The sequence below is a fragment of the Sceloporus occidentalis genome, unplaced genomic scaffold (assembly GCF_023333645.1).
Source record: "Sceloporus occidentalis isolate IW3139 unplaced genomic scaffold, rSceOcc1.0.p SCAF_1, whole genome shotgun sequence".
Lineage (NCBI taxonomy): Eukaryota > Metazoa > Chordata > Lepidosauria > Squamata > Phrynosomatidae > Sceloporus > Sceloporus occidentalis.
This window is the reverse complement of record NW_028316981.1, coordinates 49498287-49511545: the sequence shown is the minus strand read 5'-3', so window position 1 is coordinate 49511545 and position 13259 is coordinate 49498287. Positions and strand designations below refer to the sequence as shown.

The window sequence follows — 13259 nt, the reverse complement described above, 5'->3', positions numbered from 1 at the left end:
CATTATCTAATGTATGCCAGGGTTTGGGATTAGGAAGATTATTTTCAAGTTAATGTTCAGGTACTTTTAAATGAAGATAATTCTCAGTGTCCTGTCAAGAATACTTTAAAACCATACAGAGGTGAAAGTGGAAATACCATCTCAGAAAGTCTAAAGTGTTTTTTTATCTTCAAAAGTTGAGTCCACCAGCTGTTCTTTTCAGAATTATTGGTGCTATCACCTTAGCCTAGTAAGCTTTCATTGCAAGAAGGTAACATCCACATTCTCTTTTCTAGATGTGAGCGGCTGGAAGAGCAGCTGAATGACCTGACTGAGCTCCACCAGAATGAGATCCTCAATTTAAAGCAGGAATTGGCTAGCATGGAGGAAAAAATAGCTTATCAGTCCTATGAACGAGCCAGAGACATCCAGGTTGGTGAAAATGATGTAAATTTCCACCTTATTGAAATGGTGTCTGCTGATGCTTTTTTTTTTTTTTTTTTTTTTTTTGCAATTGCTGTTCTGTTCTTATTCTGATTTCAATGCTGCCTTTTTTCTTTTGCTCTGACTCCAGTATATGCTAATGTTATGTGTTTGCTGTTCACAAGTTCCCTATCAAAATAAGTCTGCCTAGTATCATATAGTAAGGTCTTCTCCTTTAAATCCCAAAGTTCACATGAAGGCTAACCTCTAATGTTAATGGATACTTTTCAACTTGTGCAGCCTGATGATGTGGACAGGATCCTTGGAGAGGTAAAAGCCACCACATGTGTCTTGGACCCTTGTCCTTCTTGGCTTATTAAACAGGCCAGAGGGGAACTGGCTGAGTTGGTAAAGGAGATAATCAGTGCCTCCCTACAACAAGGCAGAATTCCATCCTGCCTAAAAGACGCTGTTGTGAGGCTTCTGTTAAAAAAGTCATCCTTAGATCCCACAATAATGAATAGCTATCGACCAGTGTCTAACCTACCATTTCTGGGCAAGGTTTTGTAACATGTGGTGGCTTCCCAACTCCAGGGGTTTCTGGATGAAACGGATTATCTAGATCCATTTCAATCTGGTTTTAGACTTGGCTATGGAACAGAGACAGCCTTGATCGCCTTGGTGGATGACCTACTCAGGGAACTGGACAGGGGGAATGTGTCCCTGTTGGTTCTCCTGGACCTCTCAGTGACTTTTGATACCATTAATCATGGTATCCTTCTGGACCACCTCTCTGGGATGGGGCTTAGAGGTACTGCTCTACAGTGGCTCTGTTCCTTCCTGGAAGGGTGAACTCAGAAGGTGGTACTGAGGGACTCGTGTTCGACCCCCTGGCCATTGACCTTCTGTGTTGTCCCCTATGCTGTTTAACATATACATGAAACGGCTGGGAGAGGTTGTCTGGAGTTTTGGGGTGCGGTGTCATCAATATGCAGATGACACTCAACTCTACTACTCCTTCCCACCTCAGTCTAAGGAGGCTGTCCTGGTCCTAAACCAGTGTCATCAGTAATGGACTGGATGGAGGCAAACAAGTTGAAACTTAATCCAGACAAGACAGAGGTGCTTCTGGTCAGTCGGAAGGGAGATCAGGGAGTAGGGATCCAGCCTGTGTTAGATGGGGTCACACTCCCCCTGAAGACACAGGTTTGCAGTTTGGGGTACTCTTGGACTCAGCTTTGAACCTGGAGGCCCAGGTCTCTGCTGCGACCAGGAGTGCTTTCGCATATTTAAAACTTGTACGCCAGCTGCGCCCGTTCCTTGCGAAGCCAGATTTGGCAATGGTGGTACGTGCCTTGGTTACATCTCGTTTGGACTACTGTAATGGCTCTACATGGGGCTGCCTTTGAAACGTATTCGGAAAATTCAGCTGATTCAAATAGCTGCTGCCAGGCTGTTAACAGGGGCAGATTACAGAGACCATACAATGCTCCTGTTGAAACAGCTTCATGTCTGCCAGTTTGTTTCCAGGCACAATTCAAGGTGCTGGTAATTACCTACAAAGCCCTACATAGCTCAGGTCCACACTATTTTGCAAACCGTTTCTCCTGGTATGAACTGGCCCGGACTCTGAGATCCTCTGGTGAAGCCCTTCTCTCTGTCCCAACACCATCACAAACACATTTGATGGGGATGCGAGAGAGGGCCTTCTCGGTGGCTGCCCCTAGACTCAGGAACTCCCTGCCCAGGGAGATCAGAATGGCTCTCTCTTTGATGGCCTTCCACCGGCAGCTGAAAACCTACCTGTTCACACAGGCATTTAGGGAATTACTATAAGGACAGGTTGGGATGTTGGACCACTTTAAAAATCCTTTTCAGTATACTTTTTTAAAAAAATATCATTATTGTACTGTTTTTAATGCTGTGAAGCTGCTCTGTCTCCCAGTCCTAAAAGAAAAGCAATTGTGTTTATGGTATTATTTCCAGTAAGCTGATGGCAGGATGTATCTGTCAATGATTTTAATATCAAAGACATAAAATTAATGACAGTAGCTGGCTTTGTACATCCGCTCTATCCTGTCAGGAAGCAAGCTGCTCTGATAGCCGTTAGGGCTGAAGGGTGGGGTATAAATACCATAAATAAATAAATAAACAATCAAACCCAGTCAGTGTTGCTTGTTCAAATAAGGTGAGTTTGAAGGGAAAGAGTTTTTGTTTGTTTATTTTGGGCTTTGGTCTGGGTATGTAAAGTTCCAAAGTCTGAGAAGTTAAATTTAGAAAGCTACAGCTGCAGAGTGGGCAATACAAGATGTATAAGAGCAATTATCAAAGCCATAACCTAATAATTTTAATAGGTTTGTAAGTAGCACATTTCCCCAAGTATCAAAAGCCTGGGCAATCCTATACTGATGCTGCAGGTACCAACGTTTGGGGGGTGGGCGTGGATTAACTATGAAGGCAGCTAGCACGTGTGTTTAGAATAGGGGTCTGCCATGGGAGCATCCACCCCTCCTTTCTCCAGGGCAGCCCACTTTTCTCCATGACAGGCCAATCTGGAGATATGGAGCAGACATGGGGAGGAGGCAAGAGCAGCAGAAGAGGAGTTTTGTGTGTCTGCTTTGAATTGCCCCACTCCTCCTTTCCAGCTGGAAACCTGCCTTAGCAAATGATCCCTAAGATAAATTTGAGGTACAATAAAGAGCTGTAAAGCTCCTTTGTCCTACTCCAGTGGCAATAACCACATAGTCATTGGCAAATAAGTATTAATAGTGATGTGCCCTGTCTACCAGACCGGTGCTTCATTCTTTCATCCACTTGAGGACAGACTTGTTCCTAACTAACTCTACTCCTCGCGCCTTCTGAGATCAGGAAATTTCAGCAGTGTCATGATATGAGCACTCCCACCCCAGGCTTACATTCTGTTTGGGAATAGGTTAAGATTTTTTATGTCCCGATATCTAGAAGAGCCATGGTGGCACAGTGGTTAAATGTCTGTACTGCAGCCACTCACAAACCATAAGGTTGCGAGTTCAATACCAGCCAGGGCTCAAGCTCGACTCAGGCTTGCATCCTTCCAAGGTCTCTCTTCCCCTTGCTCCTAACTCCATCATTTCCAGGCTCATGGCTTGCAAAAAAAGGGCACAAACCTCTCTTTTTCCCTCTGCTCCTAACCCCAACATTTCCAGGCTCTTGGCTTTCAAAATGGTGTCCAAGCCTGGGCATACTCCCTCTCTCTGTGTCCCTTCCCTCAACAGCTGCTTGTTAGCTCTGGCTGTGAGGGAAGGCTGAGGGATCACAGAGAGAGAGAGAGAAGAGCCAGAAGAGCCTGCCAGGACTCAAATGGGGAGATGTTTACCTAGCTACAGAGGAAAGTGGGCACTTCTTTTATGAACTTTATCAGCAGTAGTAACTTATTGCCCCGTATACAAGTCTACCCTTGATTTTGGAGTCCATTTTGGGGCATAAATTTCTCGACTTATAGTCGAGTATATAAGATACCCAGATTGTTGGGGGCAATTAGCTTACTCTTTGTAAACTGCTTAGCCCTGCCCTGGTGGCACAGTGGTTAAATGCCTGTACTGCAGCCACTCACTCAAAACCATAAGGTTGTTAGTTCAAGACCAGCAAAAGGGCTCAAGCTCGACTCAGGCTGCATCCTTCCAAGGTTGCTGAAATCAGTACCCAGACTGTTGGGGGCAAATTAGCTTACAGTTGTAAACCGCTGAGGCAGTATGAAGCGGTATATAAATGAAGCTTGTTTGTTTGTTTTGCTTAGGGAGTGCTTAAGTGCACTGATAAGCGATATAGAAATGTACTTGCTATTGCTACTGGTGACCTGAAGGGAGTTATCTACACTGGTGGAACTATTTCAGTCTCAGTACAAATTACAGGTATACGTCAGTTGACAAATTAGGTGTGTTCCTGGGCTTTACTTCTTTAACAGCAAATTTGGTACCTGAGGCAAAAATAACATTGAAAGAATAGTTCTTACACCGCCCAAAAGAAGAGCAGTTCAACATCTTTCAGCTAACATTTTACTCAAAACTAAATTATGCATATATAAAATAAAACAACCCAAGTCAAGTAAACATACATAAACAAAAATGTTTTGGATTTTCTAGAGACCACTTGAAAGCATCTTCCAAAATGACTCCAGGGATATATTTTTTTACCAACCTGCACTTTTCCTATCATTTCCATTTAGGTGGCCATACTTCTAGGTCTGTGCTTTTTTAACAGTCTGGGCTGTAGCTGGTGAGGCAGATATATCTGCTGTCCCATTTTCTTTTTGTTTTGTTTTGTTTTGTTTATGCATGCTCATTAGATGATTCTTGGAGTAACTGCTGTTTACTTTGCCTGTTGAAGGCAAAACAACAGTAGGGTCAGCAACAGCAGAATCCCGTTGTTTTCCAGCTTAAGCACTGCTTCTTGCACTATTTAGTGCAGCCACTAAGCTGCAACCTGACACCAAATATCTATGTTTCTGTAGCCCTACATCATCCTAACAATACTGATGGGTGCTAAAAATGTCCACCTAGACAGAGAAGGAGGAGGAAAGAGGTGCTGGGGAGCATAAAAAGATTTTGTAGAAAGGAGTGGTCGGAGGCTTTGTTAACTGTGATATGCCAGTACTCAAAATGTGGTGTAACTGTGACTGTAGGCTTATACCATGAAATATTACCTTTGTTATTTATGTATGAGATGGGAACATCCAAACAAACAAGCTTCATTTATATACCACTTCATACCGCCTAAGCAGTGTCTAAGCGGTTTACAACTGTAAGCTAATTTGCCCCCAACAATCTGGGTACTCATTTTAGCGACCTCGGAAGGATGCAAGCCTGAGTCAAGCTTGAGCCCTTTTGCTGGTCTCAAACTCGCAACCTTGTGGTTTTGAATGAGTGGCTGCAGTACAGGCATTTAACCACTGCGCCATGCAGGAAAGTTTCTTTTTAGGCAGGTAGCTAAGAATTAGGTGAGAACTGGGAGTAATCTATGGCATCTGAAAGGCTTCAGCTTCTCATTTCATATCCCCATGTAGTGCTATTTGTACAGTGGAGGCCACTGACATCAAAGCATGACATGGAAAAACCTTAGAGCTAGCTACCATCAATTCCTGTTGAAATGAAATCTTTATATCCGGCGCTAAAGCATTGAGTGTTTGTTCTTATGAAAACAATAAGACTGAATCCTCCTGCTCATAATATAAAGTCCCTGTATAAACTATGTAGTGAAGAGGGACCATCATTTTTGCTGCAGGGTTTAAAACCAGTAGACATGACTCACATCCTGCAGTGAATAACTGAGGCTCCAGGAATGCCAGAGACATTGCAGTTTGTGCATCACAAGCTCTTTCCTTAGAGGATGTGTCAGGCCCTGTTCTTCATCATTGCCATCTGCCTTTTGTTCATGGCACCTGATCTCATCAGCAGACTGGAATGACGCCATGCACATATGGCCAGTAACATACTCATGGTCTTTACCATGCAAGTAGACAGCAGTCCAAAACAGTGTCAAGTCCCTCTCCCTTCCCCAGAACATTTGGGTAAAGGCAGTTTCACTTTCCCCATTGAGACTTGACTACCAGTTCTGCTGTGGAAAGGATGCATGAATAAGACCAAACAGCTGAGACTATCTGCTCTGGCTGAATGCCCCTACCCCTTTTCCCTTGCAGAGTCTTCTACTATGCCATTGCCCTGTTGGATGGATACTTGTAAGCCATCTTGGAGGAGTTCTCTTTTAGCTTGAAAGGCCAAATATAAATAATGTAATAAGGCAGAATATACAGTCAGCTCCATATCTACAGAGCACTTTTATTCATGGATTCAGGCATCCACGGCTTGAAAATATTGCAAAAAAGATACAAATTCCAAATAGCAAACCTGGATTTTTCTATTTTATATAAGACACCATTTCACTATGCCATTGTATTTAGTGGGACTTGAGTATCCATGGATTTTGGTATGTATGGCAGACTCTGAAACCAAACCCCAGCGGATACCAAGGGCCCACTGAAATAAATCAGTGTTATCTTAGATGAAGTTGGGTGTGATGTGATTAGTGACCTTTTCTTCCTTCTGCTTCCCAGGAGGCCCTAGAGGCATGTCAGACAAGAATCTCTAAGATGGAACTGCAGCAGCAACAACAGCAAGTGGTCCAACTAGAAGGCCTGGAGAATGCTACTGCCAGAAACCTCCTGGGGAAATTAATCAACATCCTCTTGGCTGTCATGGCAGTTCTGTTGGTCTTTGTCTCCACCGTGGCCAACTGTGTTGTCCCCCTCGTGAAAACTCGCAGCAGGACGTTCAGCACTTTACTTGTAGTGGTCTTCATTGCCTTTTTCTGGAAGCACTGGGATGCGATTACTGGCTATTTGGAACGGTTCTTTTCACCCCCTAGATGATGTTACGAAGAACTGGCTGTTGCCCCCTCACTCCAGAGTCCTCTGGCAAAGTGAGCATGGCAAAGCTTAGTCAGCAACTCCTTCCTCCGCTGAAGTTTTAAAAGTGTCAGAGTGTGAATTTGTTTACAGTTAAAATAACGTTTTTTCTCTCTGTGAGACACATTGGCAATAGTGTTTTTTAGATTTTATTCAAGAGCTCTTTTTTGGCAAAAATCCTGGATAATTTTTATGTAGCATGGTTCTCTTTGGATGCAAATCTTATTATTCCTTAAGTGTACAAAAACACCAATTTGAAGCACACCAACGGGCAATTTAAATTATGACTCAAACTACTGTACTAAACCATTTCTGAAGAAGAAAAGACATTTACATAAAGCATAACAAAGATTAATCCAGTGCACATCGGTACCATGATGACCCCATAATGCTACTGTGAAACCTGACCACATTCCATGTCCGAATGTATAGCTTCAGGGTGGCTTTCTCTAATGGAAGACCAATGCAATGCATGGAACTCCCTGGATCTGTTGCTGGGTTTGTTTGTTCTTCTAACCTGGCTTCCACACTCTCTCCCTAAAACCTGTTCAATTTTTTGGCTAGGGATATGAAGTGGAAGAGTTAGACCATACACAGTTACTGCACAGTTGTACTACAGTATTTTGAAGTAGCCCTTTAAATACTTTAAGTAAATGCCCTTGGTCGCACTTTTACTGTTTTTTAATATGTGTATAGTCACAGATTTAAAAATCCGAATGGCATACTTGAAGAGTGTAATACTCAAACTCTCAGTGCTTCCTTATTGTTTCTAATAGGATTTTTTTATTATTCTTATTGGGGGTTGTTTTTGAATTCAGTGGTTGGGCAGGTCATTTCTTTTCCCTTTTAAAATAAAGAAGTGATGTTCTTAAATGAAGAAATGTGTGAATAAATGTGAGCTGTTTTGTCCTGAACCAGTCCTGAGGAGAAACAGCTTCTAATGCATCTTGAATACAGACCTTTTCTGATGTGATCTGTTTCCTCTTTAACTTGCAGATGCAGCATCATAAAAAGAGATTTTGTTTCTCCTCCTATCAGTCTTCTTGATAGTTTTCTTTTATGGCAGAGGAGGAGAATTAAAATCTCATCCCTGGGTCTGTTGCATCTAGACTCAGAATATTTTCTTGTTTTTAAGGAAAGAAGAAAGGTAACTGAGTGAGTCAAAGTTCTGTTCTGTAAAAAGCAATTGGTACCTGGGAATCTTAATCTCACTGATCATTCATAGGACTTAAACTTTCTATTTAGGCTCTTGCATGCCAAAGTTGGGGTTGTAACTGGAATAACCTATGTCCAGTCAGCTTCAGGTCTATTTACAAAATGACCCTGTTATGCTTAAGGAAAGATTAAATGATTAAGGAAGCAAAGGACCAGTCCTTTACATTGGGGCAGGGAACATGTAGCTTTCCAGCTGTTGGACTGCAGCTCCTATCTGCCTTAGCCAGCAGTCAGTTGGAGATGGGAGTTGCAGTCTGGCAACACTGAAGTGTCACATATTACCTCCCTCTGCTTTATATACTTCTGAGTCAATTTATGATTCAAATAAACCCCTGATAACTGAAACCAAAGTTGTCCTATTAGCAAACTGACAATTCTTACTGTTGGTGTTTTCTGGTATGTTTATAGCCCCGCTCTGCATCTTGTTTCCATATAGTCTGTCATAGTGAGAGCCTGTACAGTTTTACAGACAACTGGTTGTACCTTACCAAGACTGAGGGAAACAGAGTTGCCATTGGCTTGTGGTGCCCTCCCCACCCCACCTCCCACTGGCCCCAGATACTCCCCACGGCTACGCCTCATCTCTGACAAGCAAAGCAGGGTCTCATTCCCCTCCCCCCCCCAAAAAAAAAAGTGCTCTGGGCAAGACACATTGGGAAGAGAAGTGGCATAAGAAGGTGCTTGAGCTCCTTCCTTGCTTTTTGGAGCCATGTGGCTTGGCCCTGGGATTGTAGAAATGTTGTGGTGTCAAGTCTTTCTGGAGCCTTTTCTTTATACTGGCCTACAGGGTTTATATCTATAGAATTCAGACTCATTCTTAATTCTGGCTGTTTGTTTTCACTCTGAAGTGGTAAAAAGAGAGAGAAAATCTTCTACATTGATGGCATGTTATCACTTATTGTAATTCATCCTTGGCCAGTGTTCTGTCTAAGAACCTGACAATACCCAAGTGACCTACAATGATGTCTGACAGGGAATGCAGGAACTCTTGCTGTTAGGGCTTTATTCTCTAGAACTGTGTTGTGATTCACTTTGCATTCATAAATGGGATTTGTTCTTCTGGTTGCTATTAGGCAGCAACAGGAAATTTTCCTTCTGCCTCTATCTTAACTGAAGAGATTTTCCATATCAGTTTCAGACTCATGGCTCTTTGTGTACTCAAATTCCTCATAGCAATATCATCACACCTTGTCACAGGGCGCAAATATCTTGCCTGTCCTTTTAAGGAAATAAGTTGCCAATTTCAATAGACTTGAGCCCCAAAATAAACATTTCTGTTTCCTTAGTGTTAGAGATACAGAATCAGATTATTATATTACTGTTATCTTGGTCTGCCATGGCAACACTTTGTTGAATTTACGCTGACACTGCCTAATATATCACAGACCCAAAAGCATCTTACTTTCCCTATCCCCTCTCCCTAATTTTCATAGTGATACTCTAAACTTAGTAACAAGGTGGATTGCAACTGGTATGTCTCAAATTAGCCTCTTCCAGAAATTCCTGGCATTATTCTCAGATTTTTACTATAAACCAAGTTGAGCTCAGGGTACAAAGCAATGGGAAATGAATCAATAAAGTATGTACTTTTGATGCTCATTACCCTATAAAATCTGAAAGGGTTTTTAGTCTTCCACCTGTAAGAAAAAATCAGTTACAGTGTTTGAATGCTGAGTATACAATATCTGAAGGAAAAGAAAATAATTAATAGGATTCCAGATCTCCAAAACTCTTCTGTGAAGGCTTTTGCTCTGTAGTTCTCAGTTTTTTTATTTTTTGAAATCTGGAAAAAAAAGTGCTATTCATGCTTTGTGAAATTGCATCCAGTCTCTTGACTACCCCACCATTAACTCTTGTGTCATCATTTTGCCTTTTTTGCTAGTAGATCATACATTCCCCGCTCCTGTCAGTCTGAAGGGCTGTGATTGCATCAAACTGTTTAACAATGTTAATTGTTTGAAGATGTGACTTTAGCTTTAAAATTCCCAATTCCTTAGCAAGTGGTGTATTCTTTTTCTTAAAGGTGAAGCATTCCTGGTTGATTTGTTAAAGGCAGAAGCTGCCAGTGAGTGAGTGAGTGAGAGTGTGTGTATGTGACATTCTTATTTCTACTATTACTGGTGTGGCCCTCTTGAGTTGTGGAATTGCAGAATTTCCTATTTGGATAAGATAAAAGTACATTAATTGCATATCAAGTGTTGGGGTGGGGGCTGAATGTAACAAGTTGCCTTGATGGAAAGAGATGTTACAAGTCAACATACTTTCCATGGTTCATAAGACATTTTGTTCTTTCCCTTTTATTTAGCTATTAAGAAGTCAAGTAAAATGTTACCGTATTTAGATTTTTTCCTTCCTGCCATTGCATGATACTGAGTCCATTCTAAATATGAACTCAGTGATGACACTGTGTGTTTTCACAGTTGATTACTTGTTTATTCCAACTTTATGGATACCTTCATAATTTTGGGAATTTTGTTGGTTGATGCACTGACCTGAAAAGTCTTAGCATTTCCGGCCCTTTCGTTGGGAGTAGGACCTTAGGAAACAAAAGCTACAAGCAGTACAAGCCGAGAAACCAGGTGGTGAAAGCAAGTGGGTGGGCATTTCTCTTGGTCAGCTCACCTACCAGTTCTAAGAGCATTTTGAATGTGGCTAAAGAGTTCTGTGTGTGTGCGTGTGCGTGTCTGTGTTGTGTATGCAGGGTGATATTGTGCATTAGTAGGCAACTGACCTAGTTGTAAGTGCATTTTTTAAAAAGTATTAAAAACTCACTTGCACGGGATGAAGAGTACAGATATGACACTTGTGAAGGTAACACTGTAGTTTATAGATCTTTAAGCTGCTAATTGTTGAGAGGGATTGACTTTTGTCTTGTCTGGTAGTCACAGGTTTGTCTGTGACACATACTGTATATAAAATTAAATAAAAACCTCAGATATTAAATATTGTGTGCTGTCAATATTTCTAAAAATAGACTATGGAGGGAGAAGGGGTATACTGCAAGTGTAATGATGTGCTAAGATTTAAAATGAGGATGGGGAAAACATGGCCTTCCGGATGTTCTAGCAAATTCCTTACTTGCCTTGGGGACAATTTCATTGTCCAAAAGGTGGAAGAGGCAACAAAGGGATCAGCTATTTTGGATCTGATCCTAACCAACAGAGATGACCTTGTTAATGGAGTGCAAGTGGTGGGATTTTTAGGTGGAAGTGACCATGTTCTCCTGGAGTTTGTTAGCAATTGAAAGGAGAAGGCATAGTCAGACACGCATTCTAGACTTTAGGAGAGCGGATTTCAGTAAACTTAGAGAAATACTGGGGGTGATCCCATGGTCAGGAATATTAAAATAGAAGGGAGTTGAAGATGGATGGGAGTTTCTTAAAAGGGAGATACTGAAGGCACAATTTAAAACAGTTCCAATGAGGAAGAAAACTGGGAGATGTCTCAAGAAACCAGGATGGATGAGTAAAGAACTTTCAACTGAGTTAAGTTTTAAACGGATCATGTATAAGAAATGGAAAAATGGGAAAATCACAAAAGAGGAATTCAAACAAATAGTGAGCAGGGATAAAGTAAGAAAAGCTAAAGCACAGAATGAACTCAGGCTTGCTAGAGAGGTTAAGAACAATAAAAAGGGCTTTTTTGGATATGTCCAAAGCAAAAGGAAGAAGGAAATGGTTTGGCCACTACATGGAGAAGATGGCAAATTGCTAACGGGACAGAGAAAAAGCAGAATTACTCAACACCTTTGCTTCAGTCTTCTCAGAAAAGGCAAAAGGTGCTCAACCTGAGGATAATGGAGCAGAGGACAGAATGAATTTCAACACGGAGAAATGTAAGGTACTGCACTTAGGGCAGAAAAATGAAATGCACAGATACAGGCTGGGCGACACCTGGCTGAATGAAACTACAAGTGAAAGGGATCTGGGAGTCCAAGTAGACCACAAGTTGAACATGAGTCAACAGTGCAATGTGGCAGTTAACAAGGCCAATGCGATTTTAGACTGCATCAATAGAAGTATAGTGTCTAGATCAAAGGAAGAAATAGTGCCACTCTATTCTGCTCTGGTCAGGCCCCACCAGGAATACTGTGAGAACACCGCTCTAGGAATCTCTAGGTCCTCCAGCAGAACTGTGTGATCAGCATCTGCCAGAAGTTAACCATGGGATCATACTGGAGAACCAACAGATTCCCAGAGAAGTGTTTTCTTTAGTAACCTCTATGTTGTCCAGCACAACTCTATGGTCAATTTCCAGCAGAGTTGCTCTGGAGGACCAAGAGATTCCTAGAGAGAACATAGTAAGCAAATCCACAAATAAGCAACTCTGCAAAAGTCAAAACCACAAAAGTGGAGGGCTGACTACAGTATTTTACATAGCTCAATATTGTCTGCTCTGACTGGCAGAAACATTTCAGAGTCTTATGCTAATAAGATCCTTTGTCATAGGAGATGTAAATAACTGCAGCTGGAACTTTCTGTATGCAAACCATTTGTTTTGTGGGCTAAATTGACCCAAACAGTGAGTTTTGTACTTACTACCTTCAAAGAGCTTCATATCAATTTGTCCACCAAGAAACCTCTTGATGTTGAATTCTGTATGCATGTAAGATACATTCTCTACTCACATTGGACCCTAGCAAGGGTCAGCAATTTTTTTCTGCTAGATTTTATCTGTTGAACTTACTCTGGCCAGACAAGGTCTGCAGAAGAGGTGGTCCAAAAATAAGTCCAATACACTTTCTTTGCCGTAGTGCCCTAGATTAGGGCTCTAGGCATGCTGCAATGCAATTACAAGACTACCGCTCAGCAGGGAGAAAACTTTGAGCCATATTCATCTCAGTTGTGCTACTTTCTGTGTTGGTGCTGAAATGGTGACAACTGCTCTACATGGATCTGAGTCTGGGCAACAGCATTCTTGACACAGTGGAGGCTTTGGACTGGGCTGTTGGTATACTTATTAAGAGTAAATGTGTTACGATTCACTGTTAATGACACTGGGTCAAGTGGTCACTCTTTAGATGCCTCTGTTTCTTTGAATATACACTTGTACACACTTCACCATTCAGTGAAACCATTACAAAGTACAGAAAAAATAGTATGGGGGAGGTGGTGGACTCTCTTGAACAGTAGTAATTCTTCAGTTCTTTCTGAAGACTAGCATGTTCTGTATTTGCCATTATAACATAAGGTAGCATATCCCC

The 13259-nt window shown here is 41.7% G+C and overlaps 1 protein-coding gene across 4 annotated transcripts in view; it reads left to right on the top strand.

Moving 5' to 3' along the window:
* The window catches only part of TMCC1 (transmembrane and coiled-coil domain family 1), a 151665-nt gene extending 140354 nt beyond the window's left edge, over nt 1-11311 (top strand). For 3 of the 4 annotated variants that reach the window (XM_089520722.1, XM_089520705.1, XM_089520713.1), the window contains 2 exons: nt 276-411; nt 6491-11311. In XM_089520722.1, coding sequence (XP_089376848.1) covers nt 276-411; nt 6491-6805 — 451 coding nt within the window. In that variant the 3' untranslated portion in view covers nt 6806-11311. The remainder of the gene's footprint in view (nt 1-275; nt 412-6490) is intronic. The other variant, XM_089520696.1, reaches the window with a different exon arrangement.
* Nucleotides 11312-13259: the final 1948 nt, after the last annotated feature.